The sequence below is a fragment of the Nerophis ophidion genome, linkage group LG23 (genome assembly GCF_033978795.1).
Source record: "Nerophis ophidion isolate RoL-2023_Sa linkage group LG23, RoL_Noph_v1.0, whole genome shotgun sequence".
Lineage (NCBI taxonomy): Eukaryota > Metazoa > Chordata > Actinopteri > Syngnathiformes > Syngnathidae > Nerophis > Nerophis ophidion.
The window spans coordinates 40,062,808-40,088,413 of NC_084633.1; the positions used below are offsets into that span (position 1 = coordinate 40,062,808).

Sequence of the window (25,606 nt, forward strand, 5' to 3'; positions counted from 1 at the left end):
CCCTATTTTCTGCCAAATAAAATTAATGTAAAACATATTTTAGTGTACTATAAAAATAGAAATTGATTAAAAAAAACAATTTCCCTATTTTCTGCCAAATAAAGTTGATGTAAAACATATACTTTTATAAATTATACATTTGATTTAAAAAATCCCTACAATTTTTTCCCAAATAACGTTAATATACAAAAAAAATGTGTGCACTATAAATATCTAAGTTTGATTAAAAAAACTATTTCCCTAATAAAGTTGGTATATAGCACATGTTTTTTTAATTACTAATAAAATATTATTGGATTTAAAAAATAAAACAAATACTATTATCTCCCAAAAAAGTTAATATAAAACTTTTTTTTAATTATTTTAAAATTTACAATTGATTTTTTTTTTTAATAAATAAAAACAATTTCCCTATTTTCTGCCAAATAATTCATGTAAAACATGTTTTGAATTACTAATAAAACATAAATCTGATTATTTTTTAAAAACAATGTTCCCACTATTTTCTGCCAAATAAAGTCCATATAAAACTTTTTTTTAAATACTATAAAATATAAATTTGATTTAAAAAAAAAAGCAGTTGTCCTACTATTTTCTGCCAAATAGTTAACATAAAACATGTTTAAATTACTATTAATTTATACATTTGGTTAAAAAAAAAAATCCCTATTTTCTACCAAATAAAGTTAGTATAAAACTTTTTTTTACAGTACTATTAAAATATACATGTGATTAAAAAAAAACAATTTTCCTACTATTTTCTTCCAAATAAAGTTAATATATAACATATATTTAAAAATAACTATAAGCTATTTATTAGTTGAATTGTCCCTTTTTTTAATTTATTTATATAAAAAGTGAAACTGACTTGACTTTGGTTATTTTGCATATTGCTTGTTGTCAAAAAAAAAAACATACTAAAATGCCAAACTGTAATCTATGTTCCTCTCTCACCACGAACACAGAAAGTTTATCTCCACCAGAAAGAGAACCTTCTTCCTCCGCTTTGACGAGGTGGAGGACGTGTGCCAGACGGAGGAGCTGCAGCTGGAGAGTCTGCCCCTGCTCTACCACACGCTGGAGTCCAGCACCTGGAGCTGCACGGAGGAGCTGCTGGCCGCCATACACAACGCCATCACCCGCCAGCAGATGGCACTAGCCTGGCTGGAAGCAGAAAGGCTGTAGGAGGAGTCTTGGTCAGCACAACACGTCTCATTGGTTCTTTACACTCTTACTTCCTGGGTGGGAACAATTCTCCTTTGATCACATTCAACTATTTATCCATCACATTCAACTATTTATCCATCACATTCAACTATTCATCATCATTCAACTATTCACCATCACATTCAACTATTCACCATCACATTCAACTATTCACCATCACATTCAACTATTCACCATCACATTCAACTATTCACCATCACATTCAACTATTCACCATCACATTCAACTATTCACCATCACATTCAACTATTGACCCATCACATTTAACTATTCACCATCACATTCAACTATTGACCCATCACATTTAACTATTCACCATCACATTCAACTATTGACCCATCACATTTAACTATTCACCATCACATTCAACTATTCACCATCACATTCAACTATTCACCATCACATTCAACTATTGACCCATCACATTTAACTATTCACCATCACATTCAACTATTCACCATCACATTCAACTATTCACCATCACATTCAACTATTGACCCATCACATTCAACTATTCACCATCACATTCAACTATTCACCATCACATTCAACTATTGACCCATCACATTCAACTATTCACCATCACATTCAACTATTCACCATCACATTCAACTATTCACCATCACATTCAACTATTCACCATCACATTCAACTATTCACCATCACATTCAACTATTGACCCATCACATTCAACTATTCACCATCACATTCAACTATTCACCATCACATTCAACTATTCACCATCACATTCAACTATTGACCCATCACATTCAACTATTCACCATCACATTCAACTATTCACCATCACATTCAACTATTCACCATCACATTCAACTATTGACCCATCACATTCAACTATTCACCATCACATTCAACTATTCACCATCATATTCAACTATTCACCATCACATTCAACTATTCACCATCACATTCAACTATTGACCCATCACATTCAACTATTCACCATCACATTCAACTATTCACCATCACATTCAACTATTGACCCATCACATTCAACTATTCACCATCACATTCAACTATTGACCCATCACATTTAACTATTCACCATCACATTCAACTATTCACCATCACATTCAACTATTCACCATCACATTCAACTATTCACCATCACATTCAACTATTGACCCATCACATTCAACTATTCACCATCACATTAAACGATTGACTGATCAGAATAAATTATTGGCCAATCTGATTGAACGATCAGATTAAACTACTGACAGATCAAATTAAACGATTTGTCGATCACATTAAACTATTGACCGATCAGATTAAGTTAGTGGCCAATCAGATTGAACGATTGGCCGATCAGATTAAACTATTGGCCGATCAGATTGAACTATTGACCAAGCAGATTAAATGATTGACCGATCACAAACTATTGACCCATCAGATTAAACTATTGGCCGATCAGATTAAACAATTGACAGATCAGATTAAACTATTGACCGATCAGATTACAAGTAGGGCTGGGCGATATTGGCTTTTATTTAAATCGCGATATTTTTATGCCATATTGCGATATACGATATATATTACGATATTTTGCCTTAGCCTTGAATGAACACTTGATGCATATAAACACAGCAGTATGATTATTCTATGTGTCTACATTAAAACATTCTTCTTCATACTGCATTAATATATGCTGCTTTTAAACTTTCATGCAGAGAGGGAAATCACAACTAAGTCAATTGAGCAAAAGTGTATTTATTAAATACTCTTCATTCTCTCACGGGTGACTTTTTAAATGAAAGAACAAATTAATAGTGTCGCTACCTTTTTGTAGTAACACTTCTGCTGCATACTTTGCATTGATTGATTGATACTTTTATTAGTAGATTGCACAGTACAGTACATATTCCGTACAATTAAACCACTAAATGGTAACACCCCAATAAGTTTTTCAACTTGTTTAAGTCGGGGTCCACGTTAATCAATTCATGGTACAAATATATACTATCAGCATAATACAGTCATCACACAGGTTAATCATCATATTGAACAGCATATTGCTGTTGTCTGCTGAATATCTTCTCACTTGAAGCCAAACCACCGCCAGATGATGGACCACCTGCTCTTTATGTTGGGCATTTATTGTTCTTCCTCCATTTGTGATAAGTTTCGCACCATCTCTCTCTTTTATTGTCACAAGCTCCGCTCGCTCAACCTGCCTCAGCTAACGTTAGCCATGCTGCTACCTCTCTGATCGGCGAGAGCTATGACGCTAGACTCTCGAGAGTATGTGACGTATGTAAGAAGGCGGGCTTATTTTACGTCTCTGTGAGAAGGACAGACAAGAAGGAGTGAGACACGCCAGTAACGTAATGCACGCAGCTTAAAGCAACGTGTGAGAACATATAATCGAATATTACAATATAGTCATTTCATATATCACAAAGAGACAAACCTGCGATATATCGTATATATCGATATATCGTCCAGCCCTAATTACAAGATTAGTCTATCCTATCGTTTGGGTTCTGAAAAAATCCAGGTTTGACCCTGACATTCTAGATTATTTTCTAGCCTCGTTACATATTGCAAACTCGGCACCGGCTCAAGCACTTGGTGGGGAAACAAGCACTAAGCACTCAGATTGGACTCAGCCAGACTGCCTGGCAATTTTCCATGCCAACAAAGCAGGCATGCCTGACTTAAAAAGAACAAAAAACTAACAAAAGTGCTCAAAAGAACGGCAAGGCTCCTCTCTTTAACTTGAGCTAGCTCCATGCTAATTTACATTGTATTTGCCATAGACATGCCTTCAATTAGCATTAGTGATTTAACGTTTATTAAGACAAAAATCAGTACCGTTGAGTACTGATATCGACTCCAACGTGAACGGCACCTTTCTCTTGACACCAGGAAGTGAGGTCATTTTACTGCATGTGTAATAATCGCTGAATGAGACATTGTGAATTGTTCAGTCTTCATATTTGACTGGATGGTTTTCACTTTTCTAAATATTTGCGATGAAAGCATCACTAAATGTGCGTGTAACCTACGTGCGTACTTTAGTTATTTACACTTTTTCATGACATGTCGGAAAAGGAGTAGGAAGAAGCTCAAGTTTGTTCAATCCCACCTTTTTTCTTTTTTTCATTTCATAGCCATTTTTTTCCACGTTCTGTCTCAGCTTGTAACAAATGAATATTAATAAAGTTATCACATACACATGAATTGAAATAGTTTGATATGTGGCATTAATCAATAATGTTCAACATTCTTCTTCCTGACTTCTTTGCTTAATATGTTCCATCATTTCATTCCACATGCTACAGGTGTTGAGTGTTGTACGTGCATACACATTTTTAAGTCATATTTCTCTTGTTGAGGAAACTTGTTGTAGAGTTTAATAGCAGGTCATGGTTTGCTGTTTGCAAATGCACCAAATCACTGAATTTCAAGATTGTATATTTAAGCAAAGGGTTAGAATGTTCTATGCAACAAATTATGAGTTATTATGATAGACTGACCATACGTCGTCTTTTCCCCGGACATGTCCTCTTTTGAGGGACTGTCTGGGGTTTCCGGGCGGGGCTTTTTAAATGCCTCAAATGTCCGGTATTTTGTGTCAAGGTTGCGTGTATTTTCAATGTAAGTACAGAGTTAAGAGGGGATAAATACAAAACAAATTGTGAAGGTGTGCGCACGCAGCAACATTTGTGACCGAGGGACAGAGAGCAAGAGAGAGGTGTAGTAGATAGATAGTTAATCAAGGCATACTTGGTCAACAGCCATGCAGGTCACACTGAGGATGGCCGTATAAACAACTTTAACACTGTTACAAACATGCACCACACTGTGAACCCACACCAAACAAGAATGACAAACACATTTCGGGAGAACAGCTGCACCGTAACACAACAGAACAAATACCCTGAACCTTTTGCAACACTGACTCTTCCAGGATGCTAGAATATACACCCCTCGCTACCCTCCACCCCGCCTTTACGTCACATCAAATATTCCACTTTGAAAAATATTTTTGGGGCAAGATTTTGCATATTTTGTGTCCATCCATCCTTTTTCTACCGCTTGTCCCTTTTGAGGACACGGGGGGTCTCTGGAGCCTAGCTCAGCTGCATTTGGGCGGAAGGCGTCATACACCTTGGACAATTTTCCACCTCATCGCATATTTTGTGTGTTTGCCATAAAAATAAAAAAAACAGTTTTGTTTGACAAAAAAACATAAAACAAAACCTTTTAAAATGAGGAATAGATATGAAGTTGATGTAGACTCCAGAGATTTAAGCCTTAAATATAAAATGTATCCCCTGGCACACCATTATCATCATTTCATGACCCAAGCAAAACACTTTTTACACTTTTATACTGAAATAAATACACCTACAACTTCCATCCATCCATCCATACATTTTTTACCGCTTATTCCCTTCGGGGGCGCTGGAGCCTATCTTAGCTACAATCGGGCGGAAGACGGCGTACACCCTGGACAAGTCACCACCTTATCGCAGGGCCAACACAGATAGACAGACAACATTCACACACTAGGGACCATTTAGTGTTGCCAATCGACCTATCCCCAGGTGCATGTCTTTGGAGGTGGGAGGGGCCTATCCACAGGTGCATGTCTTTGGAAGTGGGAGGGGCCTATCCCCAGGTGCATGTCTTTGGAGGTGGGAGGGGCCTATCCCCGGGTGCATGTCTTTGGAGGTGGGAGGTGCCTATCCCCGGGTGCATGTCTTTGGAGGTGGGAGGGGCCTATCCCCAGGTGCATGTTTTTGGAGGTGGGAGGGTCCTATCCCCAGGTGCATGTCTTTGGAGGTGGGAGGGGCCTATCCACAGGTGCATGTCTTTGGAAGTGGGAGGGGCCTATCCCCAGGTGCATGTCTTTGGAGGTGGGAGGGGCCTATCCCCAGGTGCATGTCTTTGGAAGTGGGAGGGGCCTATCACCAGGTGCATGTTTTTGGAGGTGGGAGGGTCTTACCCCCAGGTGCATGTCTTTGGAGGTGGGAGGGGCCTATCACCAGTTGCATGTCTTTGGAGGTGGGAGGGGCCTATCCACAGGTGCATGTCTTTGGAGGTGGGAGGGGCCTATCCCCAGGTGCATGTCTTTGGAAGTGGGAGGGGCCTATCCCCAGGTGCATGTTTTTGGAGGTGGGAGGGTCTTACCCCCAGGTGCATGTCTTTGGAGGTGGGAGGGGCCTACCCCCAGGTGCATGTCTTTGGAGGTGGGAGGAGCCTATCCCCAGGTGCATGTCTTTGGAGGTGGGAGGGGCCTATCCCCAGGTGCATGTCTTTGGAGGTGGGAGGGGCCTACCCCCAGGTGCATGTCTTTGGAGGTGGGAGGAGCCTATCCCCAGGTGCATGTCTTTGGAGGTGGGAGGAGCCTATCCCCAGGTGCATGTCTTTGGAGGTGGGAAAAGGCCAGAGTACTGGAGGGAACCCACACAGTCACGGGGAGAACATGCAAACTCCACACAGAAAGATCCTGAGCCCGGGATTGAACCCAGGACTGCAGGACCTTCGTATTGTGAGGCAGACGCACTAACCCCTCTTCCACCGTGCTGCCCCACCTACAACTTATTAAATAAAAACAGAAAAAACTAGCAGCAGTAGTAAAATTCAGATCCATGAAGCAAAGAAGAAAGTGAATGAATATTATAAGTGAATACATTTACATATGTATACATATTTGTCTTTTTATTTCATTTATTTTTATGAATTAAGTAAAGTTTATGACAACCTTTTTCCAAAACACAGTATATCATGTGAGATATAACAGGACAATGCATGTGTTTATCATTTGTCTTCAAAACGCTTACAAAAAAGTGGGACCCCATATTTATGACGTGATGGGGTCCATGGGACCCCATTTTGAAAATTCCTAGCGCGAACACTGTTGTCCACAGAGGAGAAAAAATGCTTTATTTAAATAAGTATGTATAAAGCAAGTTGAAGTATCATTGGCAAATGTTCACCTAGTCCCGGCCTTGGCACGCATATATGTGTCCTCTTTATGGGACTTGACGATATGGTCAGCCTACTTTATGACCTTTTTTGTAAGCGGTTAGTGAATAAAGTGTACTTTTGTCAATAACTTACAACGTTAGAATGTTGTCCCCCTTCAAAACACTGGTGACGACAGTCTACACCAGGGGTCGGCAACCCGCATGCGGCTCTTTAGCGCCGCCCTAGTGGTTCTCTGGAGCTTTTTCAAAAATATATGAAAAATGGAAAAAGATGAGGGGGAAAAAAACATTGTTTGTTTTAATATTGTTTCTTTAAGAGGAAAAACATGACACAAACCTCCCTAATTGTTATAAAGCACACTGGTTTTATTAAACATGCTTCACTGATTCCAGTATTTGGCGAGCGCCGTTTTGTCCTACTAATTTTGGCGGTCCTTGAACTCACCCTAGTTTGTTTACATGTATAACTTTCTCCGACTTTTTAAGACGTGTTTTATGCCACTTCTTTTTCTGTCTCATTTTGTCCACCAGACTTTTAACATTGTGCATGAGTGCACAAAGGTGAGTTTTGTTGACGTTATTGACTTGTGTGGAGTGCTAATCAGACATATTTGGTCACTGCATGACTGCAAGCTAATTGATGCTAACATGCTATTTAGGCTAGCTATATGTACATATTGCATCATTATGTCTCATTTGTAGCTATACTTGAGCTCATTTAGTTTCCTTTAAGTCCTCTTAATTCAATTTATATCTCATGACACACTATCTGTATGTAATATGGCTTTTATTTTTTTGCTGCTCCAGACAGATTTGTTTTTGTATTTTTGGTCCAATATGGCTCTTTCAACATTTTGGGTTGCCGACCCCTGGTCTATATGAATCAACTTTGATTGATTCAATATATTATTCACATTAATGAAGTGTGTTGTATATTTTCAATATGTTTGCCATTGTTAAATTTGAAATGTTTGCCATTCAGTAACTTACGAGAAGATGGAGCTTTGCGCCTTTTTCTCTCGCAGCAGCAGAACGGAAGTGCGTTCCCTTCAAACCCGTCCGACCGGAACTCTCTAGTCATGACTGAAGTTCCGTGCGTGAATTATGTAAACCCCGCTACTAACTATCTTATAATAATATGTATACAACTGAATAATAATAATAACAATGTCTGATATACATAGAGAGTAGAAAACATTCAGACTCACTCTAAGTGTCATTGTAGGAATTGGGGGAAAAAAATATAATTATTAATAATGAATAATTTTGTCACCAAATACTGTAGGTTTTGTGAAAAAAACCTTTATTTGTCTTTTTTTAGTGTAGTACTCAGTACTGTAAAATACCCCAAAGGTAAATCATATTTAAAAGGTCGTAATTATGAGATTTTTAAAAAAGTCATGCATATGAAATAAAAAGTGGAAATTATGAGATAAGATAGTTAAAACTATGAGATAAATGGTTGTGATTATGATATTCTTAAAAAGTCATAATCATGAGATAAAAGTTGAAATTGTAAGATAAAGGCCATAACTCTGAGAGAAAAAGTTGTGAGTGGGAGAAAAAATGTTGAAATTATGAGATGAAAAAGGAAGAATTAAATGAAACGTTGGTCATGAGATTAAAAAATCCAAATTATGAGATGAAAAGTTGAAATTGTAAAATTTATTTACAAAATAATACAATTAGGCGATAAAATGTTGAAATTGCAAGATATGAAATTCAAAATTAGGAAATAAAAAGTCATGATTCTGAGATAATAGAAGTCATGATTATGAAATAAGTAAAAATCATGAGTCAAAAAGTCGAAATTATGAAATAAGAAAAACGAAATAATTTGATAAGAAATGTGAAATTATGAGACAAAAAAAAGTCATGAATATGAGTAAAAAGTCAAAATGATGAGATAAAGAGTCATAATGTGATAAAAAGTCGAAATTGTGAGATAAAAATTCATAATTGTGAGACAAAATGTCGTGATTCTAATATTAAATCTCAAAATTATGAGATGGGAATGTACAATTATGAGATAAAGTTTAGAATTAGGATGCAAAAAGTCATAATTCTGAGATGACATGTCAAAATTGTGAGATAAAAATGCATAATTGTTATGGTTATGATGTTTACTTTGAGATAAGAAAGTTGAAAATTTTTAGATAAAAATAATCGAAATGATGAGATTAAATAGTAAATGATTATGACATAAAAGTCATAATCAGGAGATACGAAATGCGACATAAAGTCAAAAATAGGAGATGACAAGTCAAAATTGTGGGATAAAAATCATAATTATGAGACCAAAAATTGCAATTATCAAATAAAAAGTCAAAATAATGAGATTAGAAAGTCATAATTATGAGATAAAATGTCATGATTATTAGATGTAGACATGTCAAAAATGTGAGATAAAATGACATAATTGTGAGATAAAAAGTCATTATCATGATATAAAATTTTTGAAAATGTAAGATAAAATGACATAATTATATGATTGAAAAAATAATTTCCTTGATATAGTCATGCCATAAATATGAGATAAAATGACATAATTATGAGATAAAAAGTCATTATGATACGAAAAATTGGTAAATGTGAGATAAAACGACAATAAGATTAAAAAAATGTTTTCATGATATACTCATGTCAAAAATGTGAGATAAAATGACATAATTATGAGATAAAAAGTCATAATATAAAAATGTCGAAAATGTGAGATAAAATGTCATTATATTAAAAAGTCATTATCATGATATGAAAATTTCGAAAATGTGAGATGAAACAACATAATTATAAGATTAAGAAAATAATTTTCATGATGTAGTCATGTCAAAAATGTGAGATAAAATGACATAATTATGAAATAAAAAGTCATAATATGAAAATGTGAGATACAATGTCAGAATTATATTAAATTTTAAATCATGACATTTTATGATATTAAAGTTTAATATCATAATCATGACATTTTATCTCAGATTTTTGACATTTTCATATTAAATTTTATTTCATAATCATGACATTTTATCTCACATTTTTGAAATGATTATATCACGAAAAAAATTCTTTAAATTTATTAATTATGTCATTTTATCTCACATTTTTGACATGACTATATCATGAAAATTATTTTTTCAATCTTATAGTTATGTCGTTTTATCTTACATTTTCGAAAAAAATGTAATTATTAAAAAGTCATTATCATGGTATAAAAATTTCGAAAATGTGAGATAAAATGACATAATTATGAGATAAAAAGTCCATCCATCCATTTTCTACCGCTCATTCCCTTTCGGGGTCACGGGCGGCGCTGGCGCCTATCTCAGCTACAATCGGGCGGAAGGCGGGGTACACCCTGGAGATAAAAAGTCATGATACAAAAAATTTGTAAATGTGAGATAAAATTACATAATTATGAGATAAAAAGTCATAATATCAATCAATCAATCAATCAATCAATGTTTACTTATATAGCCCCAAATCACCAGTGTCTCAAAGGGCTGCACAAACCACTACGACATCCTCGGTAGGCCCACACAAGGGCAAGGAAAACTCACACCCAGTGGGACGTCGGTGACAATGATGACTGAGAACCTTGGAGAGGAGGAAAGCAATGGATGTCGAGCGGGTCTAACATGATACTGTGAAAGTTCAATCCATAATGGATCCAACACAGTCGCGAGAGTCCAGTCCAATATAATATGAAAATGTCAAAAATGTGAGATAAAATGTCAGTATTATATTAAAAAGTCATTATCATGATATGAAAATGTGAGATGAAACGACATAATTATCAAATTAAAAAAATAATTTTCATGATATAGTCATGTCAAAAATGTGAGATAAAATGACATAATTATGAGATAAAAAGTCATATTATGGAAATGTGAGATACAATGTCAAAATTATATTAAATTTTAAATCATGACATTTTATGATATTAAAGTTTAATATCATAACTATAACATTTTATCTCACATTTTCGACATGACTATATCACGAAAATAATTCTTTAAATTTATTAATTATGTCATTTTATCTCACATTTTTGACATGACTATATCATGAAAATGATTTGTTCAATCTTATAGTTATGTCATTTTATCTTACATTTTCGATTTTTTTTTAAATTATTACAAAGTCATTATCATGGTATAAACATTTAGAAAATGTGAGATGAAAACGACATAATTACAAGATTTAAAAAATAATCTTCATAATATAGTCGTGTCGAAAATGTGAGATAGAATGAGATAATTATGAGATAAAAAGTCATGATCATGAGATGAAAAGGTGAGCTAAAATGTCCTAATAATGAGCATTAAAAGCCCCAGTTGGCCCCCTAAAGGACAGCGCCAGTACTGCACAAGCATAAAAATCCTCAGTTGGCCCTCTAGAGGAAAGCGCCAGTACTGCACATGAATAAAAATCCCCAAATGGCCCCCTGGAGGACAGCACCAGTACTGCATAAGCTCCTCCCCCGTGTGAACAAGCCCCGCCCCCCGTGTGAACAACACTGGCCTAGTGAAATGTTGGCTATAGCAAAATGGCCGACAGTAAACTAAGCGAGCATTCAGCGTCTGTCAGCCGCCCGGGGCTCGTCTCTCTTCTGTCCACAGCCTGAAAAGCACGGCGGAGGGCGAAAGGACTACCGACTGTCAACAACCGAGTCACCTTTAACGTGTCATTTATTCTCCAAGTCAGCCTTGAAAGCCTGGAGGAAGGAGCTCGCTAAGCTAGCTTGCATCGCTAGCCGAAGCCCTTTTTTTTCTTCCTCTTCTTTTTCTTCTTGTTTTTTTTTTTTTTGTTTGTTTTTTTGCACACACGCACTTTATTTCCCATGTGATTCCCGAGGTGAGTCAGTGTTTGAATATTGTCTTGCTTTCAACGTCTACGTGCAAACAATTAGGCTTGGAGTGCGTTGTGGCGTGACGTCATGCGAGTTAGCGCGTGCAAAACACTGACTGACTGACACGTGCAAAACACTGACTGACACGTGCACGCGCGCCGACGTCACCCTGGTTGGGGTGCACTATTTGGCAGTAAGGGGCTGACGTGCAGTCTGACGGTCATCACACCTCTGCACCCCCGGGCTTCTCCGCTCTTTGCATCCGAGCAGCAGTACCTCCTGGTCGGCCAGCTGCAGCGGTGGTAGAGACACTCCTGTGGTGCACCCCGAGTGTCCTTGGCTTATACAAACCCCGTTTCCATATGAGTTGGGAAATTGTGTTAGATGTAAATATAAACAGAATACAATGATTTGCAAATCCCTTTCAACCCATATTCAACTGAATGCACTACAAAGACAAGATATTTGATATTCAAACTCATAAACTTTATTTCGTTTTGCAAATAATAATTAACTTAGAATTTCATGGCTGCAACACGTGCCAAAGTAGTTGGGAAAGGGCATGTTCACCACTGTGTTACATCACCTTTTCTTTTAACAACACTCAATAAATGTTTGGGAACTGAGGAAACTGATTTTTAAAGTTTTGAAAGTGGAATTCTTTCCCGTTCTTGTTTTATGTAGAGCTTCAGTCGTTCAACAGTCCGGAGTCTCTGCTGTCGTATTTTACGCTTCATAATGCGCCACACATTTTCAATGGTGGACAGGTCTGGACTTTGGGCGGGCCAGAAAAATACCTGCACTCTTTTACTACGAAACCACGTTGTTGTAGCACGTGGCTTGGCATTGTCTTGCTGAAATAAGCAGGGGCATCCATGATAACGTTGCTTGGATGACAACATATGTTGCTCCAAAACCTGTATGTACCTTTCAGCATTAATGGTGCCTTCACAGATGTGTAAGTTACCCATGCCTTTAGCACTAATGCACCCCCATACCATCACACATGCTGGCTTTTGAACTTTGCGTCGATAACAGTCTGGATGGTTCGCTTCCCCTTTGGTCAGGATGACACAATGTCGAATATTTCCAAAAACAATTTGAAATGTGGACTCGTCAGACCACATAACACTTTTCCACTTTGCATTAGTCCATCTTAGAAGATCTCGGGCCCAGAGAAGCCAGCGGCATTTCTGGATGTTGTTGATAAATGGCTTTCGCTTTGCATAGTAGGGCTTTAACTTGCACTTACAGATGTAGCGACGAACTGTGTTACGTCACAGTGGTTTTCTGAAGTGTTCCTGAGCCCATGTAGTGATATCCTTTAGAGTTTGATGTCGGTTTTTGATACAGTGCCTTCTGAGTGATCGACATTCACGGTCATTCAATGTTGGTTTCCGGCCATGCCGCTTACGTGGAATGATTTCTCCAGATTCTCTGAACATTTTGATGATATTATGGAGCGTAGATGTTGAAATCCCTAAATTTCTTGCAATTGCACTTTGAGAAATGTTGTTCTTCAACTGTTTGACTATTTGCTCACGCAGTTGTGGACAAAGGGGTGTACCTCGCCCCATCCTTTCTTGTGAAAGACTGAGCATTTTTTGGGAAGCTGTTTTTATACCCAATCATGGCACCCACCTGTTCCCAATTAGCCTGCACACCTGTGGGATGTTCCAAATAAGTGTTTGATGAGCATTCCTCCACTTTTTCAGTATTTATTGCCACCTTTCCCAACTTCTTTGTCACGTGTTGCTGGCATCAAATTCGAAAGTTAATGCTTATTTGCAAAAAAAAAAAAAAAAAAGTTTATCAGTTTGAACATCAAATATGTTGTCTTTGTAGCATATTCAACTGAATATGGGTTGAAAAGGATTTGCAAATCATTGTATTCTGTTTATATTTACATCTAACACAATTTCCCAACTCAAATGGAAACAGGGTTTGTATTTATGGTGCTTTTTATTTGTTATATGCAACAGAAATGTAATTGGCGCACATGGAACACAGGTCAATCAATCAAAGTTTATGTCTATAGCCCGAAATCACGAGTTTCTCAAAGGGCTGCACAAGCCACAACGACAAACTCAACCCAATAGAATAGAATGAGAAACCTTGGAGGGGACCGCAGACGTGGGCACATATGGCACAGTACAATCAGCAAGATAGGATGGAGCTAGAGCAGGGGTCGGGAACCTTTTTGGCTGAGAGAGCCATGAAAGCCAAAGATTTTAAAATGTATTTCCGTGAGAGCCATATCATATTTTTTAACACTGATTACAACTAAAATGCATGCATTTTAAATTAATAACATTTTTAGAGTACAATAAGTATGTTATTATTTTAAATAACATTGTTATTCTGCAGCTTACCAATAATAAATTAAATACTTCTTACTAATAATGCGACTTCTTGAACAGGTACTGTAGAAAATGGATGGATTAAAATGCATGAGAATGTTTAATATTTTGAACATTATTTTTAGCACTGTGATTACCAGCGGAATTATTCATTACTTATCCTGTTAAGCAATGTCAGCTAAGATTTATCTGAGAGCCAGATGCAGTCATCAAAAGAGCCACATCTGGCTCTAGAGCCATAGGTTCCCTACCCCAGAGCTAGACCGTGTCGTACGGGCCTGGGCAATTATTTTGACTCAGGGGCCATATTTAGAGAAACATATGTGTCTGAGGGCCGGTATATCTATTTTTAGGGACACTATCACAAAACCTTACAATAACCTCATGTAATGGAATTTTACATTTTTGTATGAGCAATAAAACACTGAATATTGACAAAATAATAATGTCACACCCCCTTTCGATCGACATATTTTACAATCAAGTCAAACGCAACAAACAGTGAAATATGAACGCGATGGGTACAAAATAAACCCACCTCCAATCTGATATATCACTAAGCTTTTGAACAGGGGTAGGGAACCTATGGCTCTAGAGCCAGATGTGGCTCTTTTGATGACTGCATCTGGCTCTCAGATAAATCTTATCTGACATTGCTTAACATGATAAGTAATGAATAAGGCCGCTGGTAATCACAATGTTAAAAATAACGTTCAAAATATAAAACTGTCACACCTATGGAACATGTTTTGTTTTGTCATGTCATGTTATGTTTTTGATTTTGGACATTCAGTCACGTTTTGCACTTCCTGGTTTTGTTTGTTTCCATGCCAGCGCATTAGCTCACACTCGCACGCACCCTACCCATGCTGTTCAAACCTTCACATCCTCGTCCACAGTTCCATGCCGTGTAAGTTTATGTATTTATGCCACAGTGCTGGTTTTGTTTTGTTTGTATATAGTCATGCCATTGCGCTGTTTTGTTTTAAGTATAGTATAGATTATTATCCGCCACAGAGCGCGTCCTTGGTTTGCCTTTTTGTAGTTTGTTTGTTTATTTAATAAATATCATGTACTTAAATTCATGCCTGACTAGTCCTACATCATCCTTGCATCGAGGAAGCACAAACATCCACAGTCTGAGCCTGACAAAAACATTCTCATGCATTTTAATCCATCCATCCGTTTTCTACCGCACCTGTTCAAGAGATTCAAGATTGTTTATCGTCACATGCACAGTTAGACAGTTTGCCGTACAATGAAAATCTTACTTTGTTTTACAATGTTACAATGTTTCTAAAAATAATAAGAGACTTATTATACTCTAAAAATGATGGTTTTACTTGAAAAATGCATGCATTTAACTGTATTCAGTGTTAAAAAATATTATATGGCTCTCACGGAAATACATTTTAAAATATTTGGCTTTCATGGCTCTCTCAGCCAAAAAGGTTCCCGACCCCTGCTTTAGAACTTTGTTGTGAAAATCTTCCGCTTCTGTGGAAACGCTCCCCACCCACCCTGCTTGGTGCCTCTTCTGAGCTGCTGCGACATAGATTACCATGGTAACTAATTGGATGACCATAGTAACTAATTAGATTACCACCCATCCATCCATCCATCCATCCATTTTCTTCCGCTAATGCGAGGTGGGGTCGCGGGGGCAGCAGCCTAAGCAGAGAAGCCCAGACTTCCCTCTCCCCAGCCACTTCGTCCAGCTCCTCCCGGGGGATCCCAAGGCGTTCCCAGGCCAGCCGGAAGACATAGTCTTCTCAACGTGTCCTGGGTCTTCCCCTTGGCCTCCTGCCGGTCAGGGAGGCATTCGGGTGGTAGTAACTAATTAGATGACTGTAGTAACTAATTAGATTGCCATAGTAACTGGTATATCATCCAAAAGCGGGGATTCCAACCATTGAAATACTTTGTATAGTTCAAAACTTGCGGTCATTAGAAAACATCACTGTACTTCATAATGGCAGCTACACTTTCCATGTTAAAGAGCTAAAAAAAATATTTGGGAATGTCCGGCTGGCCAGTTTGAAAAGCTTAACGGGCAGCATTTGCCCAGGTCTGGTGTAGTATGCAGTAAAACCTTAAAGTCGCATCTTAAGTGCACAGGAAGCCAGTGCAGGTGAGCCAGTATAGGTATTTATATATGTATATATATATATATATATATATATATATATGTATATGTGTATATGTGTGTGTGTGTGTGTGTGTATATACAGTATAGCATACTTGCCAACATTGAGACCTCCAAATTCAGGAGATGGGGGGGGCTGAGGTGGGCGGGGTTTGGTGGTAGCGGGGGTGTATATTGTAGCGTCCCGGAAGAGTTAGTGCTGCAAGGGATTTGGGGTATTCTGTTGTGTTACGGTGCGTATGTTCTCCTGAAATGTGTTTGTCATTCCCGTTTGGTGTGGGTTCACAGTGTGGCGCATATTTGTAACAAATTTAAAGTTGTTTATACGGCCACCCTCAGCGTGACCTGTACGGCTGTTGACCAAGTATGCGTTGCATTCACTTGTGTGTGTAAAAGCCGCATATATTATGTGATTGTGCCGACACGCTGTTTGTATGAAGGAAAAGCACAGGTGATGACAGGTTGTAGAGGACGCTAAAGGCAGTGCCTATAAGGCACGCCCCCAATATTGTTGTCCGGGAGGGGCACTGAAATTCGGGAGTCTCTCGGAAAAATCGGGAGGGTTGCCAAGTATACAGTATAGGTATATATGTATAGGTATATAAAGGTAAATAGAGTATAGGCGTAATATGATCAAACTTTCTTGTTCTTTTGTACCAAGTGTAATCTTTTAATGCTAGACATAGGGAGGCCCCAAAATATTAGGTTACAGTAATGGAGACGAGACGTAACGAACGCATGAATAATGATCTCAGCGTGGAGGTGATGGTGGCACGTGGCAGGTAATATAAATAAACATAAACATCCATTTTTATTGCTGACCTGTTACCCAAACGCCATCACGTGTTTGCCAGTAGGACTGCAGCCATCCAATTTTTTAGTAATCGAGTATCAATACATTTGTTCGATTACTCGCTAAAACACTGAAAGGAGAACTGCATTTTTGGGGAGTTTTTCCCCATCATTTATAATCGTTATGAGAGACAAGAATACACGTTTTATTATTTTTTATTTTTTTTCACTTTGCAGATGAACACTATTGTAGCCTTCAAAGCCCTCGAAACAACTTCAAAACACTCCAACATTTTATTTACACACTGCAAGTATACATATAATGTAGTAACACACACCTTCATAACAATATGTAATATGTACAATATACACACTGCAAGTACATATATAATGTAGTAACACACACCTTCATAACAATATGTACAATATACACACTGCAAGTATATATATTATGTAGTAACACACACCTTCATAACAATATGTAATATGTACAATATACACACTGCAAGTATATATATTATGTAGTAACACACACCTTCATAACAATATGTAATGTGTACAATATACACACTGCAAGTATATATATAATGTAGTAACACACACCTTCATAACAATATGTACAATATACACACTGCAAGTATATATATTATGTAGTAACACACACCTTCATAACAATATGTAATATGTACAATATACACACTGCAAGTATATATATAATGTAGTAACACACACCTTCATAACAATATGTACAATATACACACTGCAAGTATATATATAATGTAGTAACACACACCTTCATAACAATATGTAATATGTACAATATACACACTGCAAGTATATATATAATGTAGTAACACACACCTTCATAACAATATGTAATATGTACAATATACACACTGCAAGTATATATATAATGTAGTAACACACACCTTCATAACAATATGTAATATGTACAATATACACACTGCAAGTATATATATAATGTAGTAACACACACCTTCATAACAATATGTACAATATACACACTGCAAGTATATATATAATGTAGTAACACACACCTTCATAACAATATGTAATATGTACAATATACACACTGCAAGTATATATATAATGTAGTAACACACACCTTCATAACAATATGTACAATATACACACTGCAAGTATATATATAATGTAGTAACACACACCTTCATAACAATATGTACAATATACACACTGCAAGTATACATATAATGTAGTAACACACACCTTCATAACAATATGTAATATGTACAATATACACACTGCAAGTATATATATCATGTAGTAACACACACCTTCATAACAATATGTAATATGTACAATATACACACTGCAAGTATATATATAATGTAGTAACACACACCTTCATAACAATATGTAATATGTACAATATACACACTGCAAGTGTATATATATAATGTAGTAACACACACCTTCATAACAATATGTACAATATACACACTGCAAGTATATATATAATGTAGTAACACACACCTTCATAACAATATGTAATATGTACAATATACACACTGCAAGTATATATATAATGTAGTAACACACACCTTCATAACAATATGTACAATATACACACTGCAAGTATATATATAATGTAGTAACACACACCTTCATAACAATATGTACAATATACACACTGCAAGTATATATATAATGTAGTAACACACACCTTCATAACAATATGTACAATATACACACTGCAAGTATATATATAATGTAGTAACACACACCTTCATAACAATATGTAATATGTACAATATACACACTGCAAGTATATATATAATGTAGTAACACACACCTTCATAACAATATGTACAATATACACACTGCAAGTATATATATCATGTAGTAACACACACCTTCATAACAATATGTAATATGTACAATATACACATTGCAAGTATATATATAATGTAGTAACACACACCTTCATAACAATATGTAATATGTACAATATACACACTGCAAGTATATATATAATGTAGTAACACACACCTTCATAACAATATGTAATATGTACAATATACACACTGCAAGTATATATATAATGTAGTAACACACACCTTCATAACAATATGTAATATGTACAATATACACACTGCAAGTATATATATCATGTAGTAACACACACCTTCATAACAATATGTAATATGTACAATATACACACTGCAAGTATATATATAATGTAGTAACACACACCTTCATAACAATATGTAATATGTACAATATACACACTGCAAGTATATATATAATGTAGTAACACACACCTTCATAACAATATGTAATATGTACAATATACACACTGCAAGTATATATATAATGTAGTAACACACACCTTCATAACAATATGTAATATGTACAATATACACACTGCAAGTATATATATCATGTAGTAACACACACCTTCATAACAATATGTACAATATACACACTGCAAGTATATATATAATGTAGTAACACACACCTTCATAACAATATGTACAATATACACACTCCTGGCTCTGTTTGATTGGTGAAACGGAGTCATACGTCACCAGTGACTGCATTTGATTGGTGAAACGCAGGCATGTGATAGTTCCTACTTTGAAGGTCTGTCTGACAAAGCAAAACAAACAAAGCGTGCATTAACAGATCGATAAAAATCAGTAGCGAGTAGCGATCTGAATGTAGATAAATGGAGCGGAGTAAAAGTAGCGTTTCTTCTCCATAAATATACTCAAGTAAAAGTATGTTGCATTAAAACTACTCTTAGAAGTACAATTTATCCCAAAAGTTACTCAAGTAGATGTAACGGAGTAAATGTAGCGTGTTACTACCCACCTCTGATTATTACCTCCTGCTTCGATTGAAAGTCCAGTTTAGAAAACTGTTGTTGTCAAGGTGAAGTGTCACTCGGTAAAATGAGGCATATGCTAATTATTCTGCAAAACGAGTTTGACACGGCGGTAAACCGAGGCATGCACAAATCATTTTGCTGAACAAGTTTGGCCTGGAAGTAATTCTAAGTATGCGCTAATTCTAAGCATGCGGTAATTATATTGCAAAACGAGTTTGACTCGGCACCGGCGGTAAAACGAGGCATGCGGATAATATATACCCGGCGGCAATTCAAGGAAATACCTTATGCTACTTTTAAACTTTCATGCAGAGAAGGAAATCACAACTAAGTCAATTGACCAAAACTATATTTATTCAAGTTATTAGCAGGTGACTTTTCAAACGATGCTACATATTAGCAGTAATGCTACTTTTGGTAGCAACGCTTGTGCTCCACACTTGACAAATTAAAGTTGTCAATTCGACATATTCCCGCTTGAAGCCGAACCACCGCCAGACGATGGACCCCCTGCTGTTTTTCTTGGGAATGAACTCTTCCTTCATTTGCACCTTCTTTCTCTCGTATTACCACTCGCAACACTCCGCTAGCATCACAGCAGAGGTGGGTAGAGTAGCCAGAAATTGTACTCAAGTAAGAGTACTGTTACTTTAGAGATTTATTACTCAAGTAAAAGTAAGGAGTAGTCACCCAAATATTTACTTGAGTAAAAGTAAAAAGTATGTTGTGAAAAAACTACTCAAGTACTGAGTAACTGATGAGTAACCTGTTTGTTTAATGATTACGGCAACAAATGCACAAAAACATAAAAATAGCAATGAGCAAATTCAGAGCCAGGAATATCTCTTAAGCAACTAAAACAATAATAGATATCAAATAATAGTACATTAAAATAAAATAAAAAAATGGCACATTGTGCCACAATAACTTAACAGCACCATAGGCTCAGTAGGCATTCATTGATTTGATTGAGTCTTTGAAACTTGTATTAGTAGATTGCACAGTACAGTACATATTCCCTACAATTGACCACTAAATGGTAACACCCCAATAAGTTTTTCATTGTTTATCAATTACTTAATAAATGACCAAGTCGAGGTGATCTACCTCATATATACATATACATACACACACACACATATCATTTATACACACACATATCATATATTCACACCCATATCATATATATATATATATATATATATATATATACAGTATATAATTTAAAGTTATTTATTTTGCTGTTTTTGTTGACATGTTAAAGGTGTTTTAATGAATATACATACATTTTTAACACATAGATTCCTATCTTTCATGAAGACAAGAATATAAGTTGGTGTATTACCTGATTCTGATGACTTGCATTGATTGGAATCAGACAGTATAGTGCTGATAACGTCCACGTTTTCAAATGGAAGGGAAAAAAAGTTCCTCCTTCCTGTCTAATACCACATGAAAGTCGTTGGTTTTTGGCATCTTATTTGTCCAGCTTCCATATTCGTTTTTATACACTTTACAAGAAATACATTGGCGGCAAGCTCCGTATTTTGCTAGCTTGTTTGCGCTGGCTTTCGGAGACTCTTATTTTGTTAGCGCAGGCGCGATGGAGCGGCGCTTTTATTGTGAAGACAGGAACTGTGCGATCAGTCTTTAGGCTTTTGACGGGAAGTACGGTTGAAATAAAAAGTGTCTTTTTTTCTTTACACTTTTGATTGATTGATTGAAACTTTTACTAGTAGATTGCACAGTACAGTACATATTCCGTACAATTGACCACTAAATGGTAACACCCCAATAAGTTTTTCAACTTGTTTAAGACGGGTCATGTGACCGCCTGGTTCTGTTTGATTGGTCCAACGTCACCAGTGACTGCATTTGATTGGTGAAAAGCAGGCATGCGTAGATCCTACTTTGAATCTCTGTCATAAACCAAAACAAACATTAATAGATCGATAAAAAAAAAGTAGCGAGTAGCGAGCTGAATGTAGATAAATGGAGCGGAGTAAAAGTAGAGTTTCTTCTCTATAAATATACTCAAGTAAAAGTTAAAGTATGTTGCATAAAAACTACTCGTAGAAGTACAATTTATCCCAAAAGTTACTCAAGTAGATGTAACGGAGTAAATGTAGCGCGTTACTACCCACCTCTGCATCACAGCTAATATTAACCACGCTGCTACCTCTCTGCTCCACGAGGGCGTATACGTATGTGACGTATGACGTGATGTGTGTAAGTTTGTGCGCTTGCTGTCTGTGAGAAGGAGCGAGAGGAGCCTGCAGTGTAATACCAGCAGCTAAAAGCAACTGCGTGAGAAGGTATACTCTAAAGCAGGGGTGTCAAACTCAAATACAGAGTGGGCCAAAATTCTAAACTGAACAAAGCCGCGGGCCAAAGTTGAACAACTTAACCTTTTAATAAGAACCCAAACAAGTTTTGCATTGAATATTGAACAAGCAAGGCTTATATAACTTTATAGTGACATGCAAAATCCAGTTTTGTTGGTAGCGGGGGTGTATATTGTAGCGTCCTGGAAGATTTAGTGCTGCCATGGGTTCTGGGTATTTGTTCTGTTGTGTTACGGTGCGTATGTTCTCCCGAAATGTGTTTGTCATTCTTGTTTGGTGTGAGTTCACAGTGTGGCGCATATTTGTAACAGTGTTAAAGTTGTTTAAACGGCCACCCTCAGTGTGACCTGTATGGCTGTTGACCAAGTATGAATTGCATTCACTTGTGTGTGTGTAGAAGCCGCATATATTACGTGACTGTTTGTATGGAGGAAAAGGGGACGTGACGACAGTTTGTAGAGAATGCTAAAAGCAGTACCTTTATGGCACGCCGCCAATATTGTTTTCCGGGTGGAAATTGGGGAGAATGGTTGCCCCGGGAGATTCAGGATTCTCCTGGAAAAATCAGGAGGGTTGGCAAGTATGAGAATTAGCGTTGAATGCGGTGATGCAGCGGCACCGCCACTGTATTATACCGACGGGCCAGTTCTAATGTTAATTTATTATTGCCTCAAGGGCCAAATGAAATGATTTTGACACCCATGCTCTAAAACAGGGGTAAGGAACCTATGGCTCTAGAGCCAGATGTTGCTCTTTTGATGACTGCATCTGGCTCTCAGATAAATCCTAGCTGACGTTGCTTAACGGGATAAGTAATGAATAGTTCCGCTTAATCACCGTGTTAAAAATAACGTTCACTCTATCAAACATTCTCATGCATTTGAATCCAACCGTCCGTTTCTACCGCACCTGTTCAAGAAGTCGCATTAATGGTCAAAAGTATTTTATTTATTATTGCTTAGCTTCAGAATAACAATGTTATTAAAAAGAATAAGAGATGCATGGATTTAGTTGTAATCTAGGAAAGTCCAAATGAAAGAGGAGGCGTAGAATTCTCTTGTCAGAGCGTGGGATGACACTGTACAAGGGTACAGGTCTACGGGTTTCTCCTCATTGAGCTAAATTGAATCCAGTCTCTGTTTAATTCCTTGCTTCTTGTCTGTTTAATAGATGTCATCAGTGTTTGAACCTGACAATTGTATTCAGGGTTAAAAATAATTTACGGCTCTCACGGAAATACATTTTAAAATATTTAGCTTTCATGGCTCTCCCAGCCAAAAAAGTTCCCGACCTCTGCTCTAAAATCACCATGTAGTCATTTTCTATATCGCACAGAGACAATCCCGCGATATATCGCTCAGCCCTACCGTAAACATGCCACATAAATGTCGTGGCGGGCCAAATCTGGCCCCCGGTCCTTGTGTTTGACACGTTTAATGAGCGAAACTACTACAAATTGATGAAATCTAAGCGACTTTTTTCCCACAGTGGCGGGCCACAATAAAATGATTTGGCATGCCACCTAAAATGACGTGGCGGCGGGGCCACCTCAAACGATTTGGCCCCGGGCCTTGAGTTTGACACCTGTTTGTTCAGTGAGTATACACTGATGAAATCTGGACTGCGCCGAGTGGCCGGAACTTTAAATACACAAACATAGTTTCCCTACGGCCGCTGCAAAGGAGCGCACAGGATCGACAGTGTGAGTATTGTAATCTGTATTATAATAATAATAATACATTTTATGTGGTATAGCGCTTTTATGAATACTCAAAGACGCTTTACAAGATAAAAATATTAAATATAAAACTGTTCAAAGTTATAATATGAAAAACAGGAAATATAAAAGAAGTACATAGTAAATCCATGATGGTACAAGACAATTACAAGACACAGAACACCAATCATTGGTTAAAAGCAGATGTGAAAAGGTGTGTTTTGAAAAGGCTTTTGAAGGTGGGAAGGTCTGAGCAGTCCCGGATGTGTTTGGGAGGAGAGTTCCTAGAGCAGGGGTCGGGAACCTTTTTGGCTGAGAGAGCCAAGAAGCCAAATATTTTAAAATGTATTTCCGTAAGAGCCGTATAATATTTTTTTCAACACTGAACACAACTAAATGCGTGCATTTTAAGTAAGACCAACATTTCCAGAGTATAATAGGTCTCTTATTCTTTATAATAACATTGTTATTCTGAAGCTAACTGTGGAGGGGGGCGTGGCCTGCAGCAAAGCAGGATGTTGCCAGGACCGGCCTCAAAATCAGCGACAGGTGCGTAGATGGCCCACCTGGGCCTTGTTATCTAATCACCTGTCGCTCTGTTATAAGCAGCAGCCAGGAGGAGAGACGGGGTTGGGGCTGGAGCCAGAGCGCGAGTGAGGACGAAAGAGAAAAAGACAATTGCTGGAAAGCAACTGAGAGAAAAATAAAATAAAACAATATTGGAACCCTAAAACAGGCTCTTGGTGGTCTGAATAACCCCCAGGAGGGCAAGCCCCACACTAACCAATAATAAATAAATGACTTCTTACCATTGATGCAACGTTTTGAACATAAATAAAGCATGAGAATGTTTTATATTTTGAACGTCATTTTTAACACTGTGATTACAAGTGGAATTATTCATTACTTATCGTGTTAAGCAATGCCAGCTAAGACTTATCCGAGAGCCAGATGCAGTCATCAAAAGAGCCACATCTGGCTCTAGAGCCATAGGTTCCCTACCCCTGATCTAGAGGGTGGGAGCAGCGATGGAGAAGGTTCTATCACTCCAGGTCCGGAGCTTGGTTCTGAGTGGTGGGGAGAGGAGACATTTGTTCTTTTCTTCTTTTTTTATATTCACGCACACATGTGGAAAGTGCCATTTTAATGTCGATGATGTGCATTTAAAAAGAACAGAAGAATGAAGGTGATGTTAGTTTTGCTTCTTTTTTTTCTAAGATTCACCAGAGAGGAAAAGTACAAGTGTGTCGGTTTTCCTGCTAATAAAAAAAAATTATCAAAAATGCGTGATGTTGTTAGGAATATGTTGCGAGAAATGAAATGTGTATGTTATGTTCTTCA

The 25,606-nt window shown here is 37.1% G+C and overlaps 2 protein-coding genes across 10 annotated transcripts in view; both read left to right on the forward strand.

Annotated features, from left to right (window-relative positions):
* The window catches only part of zmp:0000000896 (caspase recruitment domain-containing protein 10), a 65,660-nt gene extending 64,280 nt beyond the window's left edge, over positions 1-1,380 (forward strand). Inside the window, exon 25 of the mRNA XM_061884828.1 lies at positions 984-1,380. Within this exon, the coding sequence (XP_061740812.1) occupies positions 984-1,185 (202 nt within the window). The 3' untranslated portion in view covers positions 1,186-1,380. The remainder of the gene's footprint in view (positions 1-983) is intronic.
* A 10,315-nt stretch (positions 1,381-11,695) lies between these two features.
* LOC133541272 (trinucleotide repeat-containing gene 6B protein-like) overlaps positions 11,696-25,606 on the forward strand; it is a 113,225-nt gene continuing 99,314 nt past the window's right edge. For all 9 annotated transcript variants that reach the window (XR_009803822.1, XR_009803824.1, XR_009803823.1 and 6 more), the window contains exon 1: positions 11,696-12,038. The gene's annotated coding sequence lies outside the window, so the exon portion shown is untranslated. The remainder of the gene's footprint in view (positions 12,039-25,606) is intronic.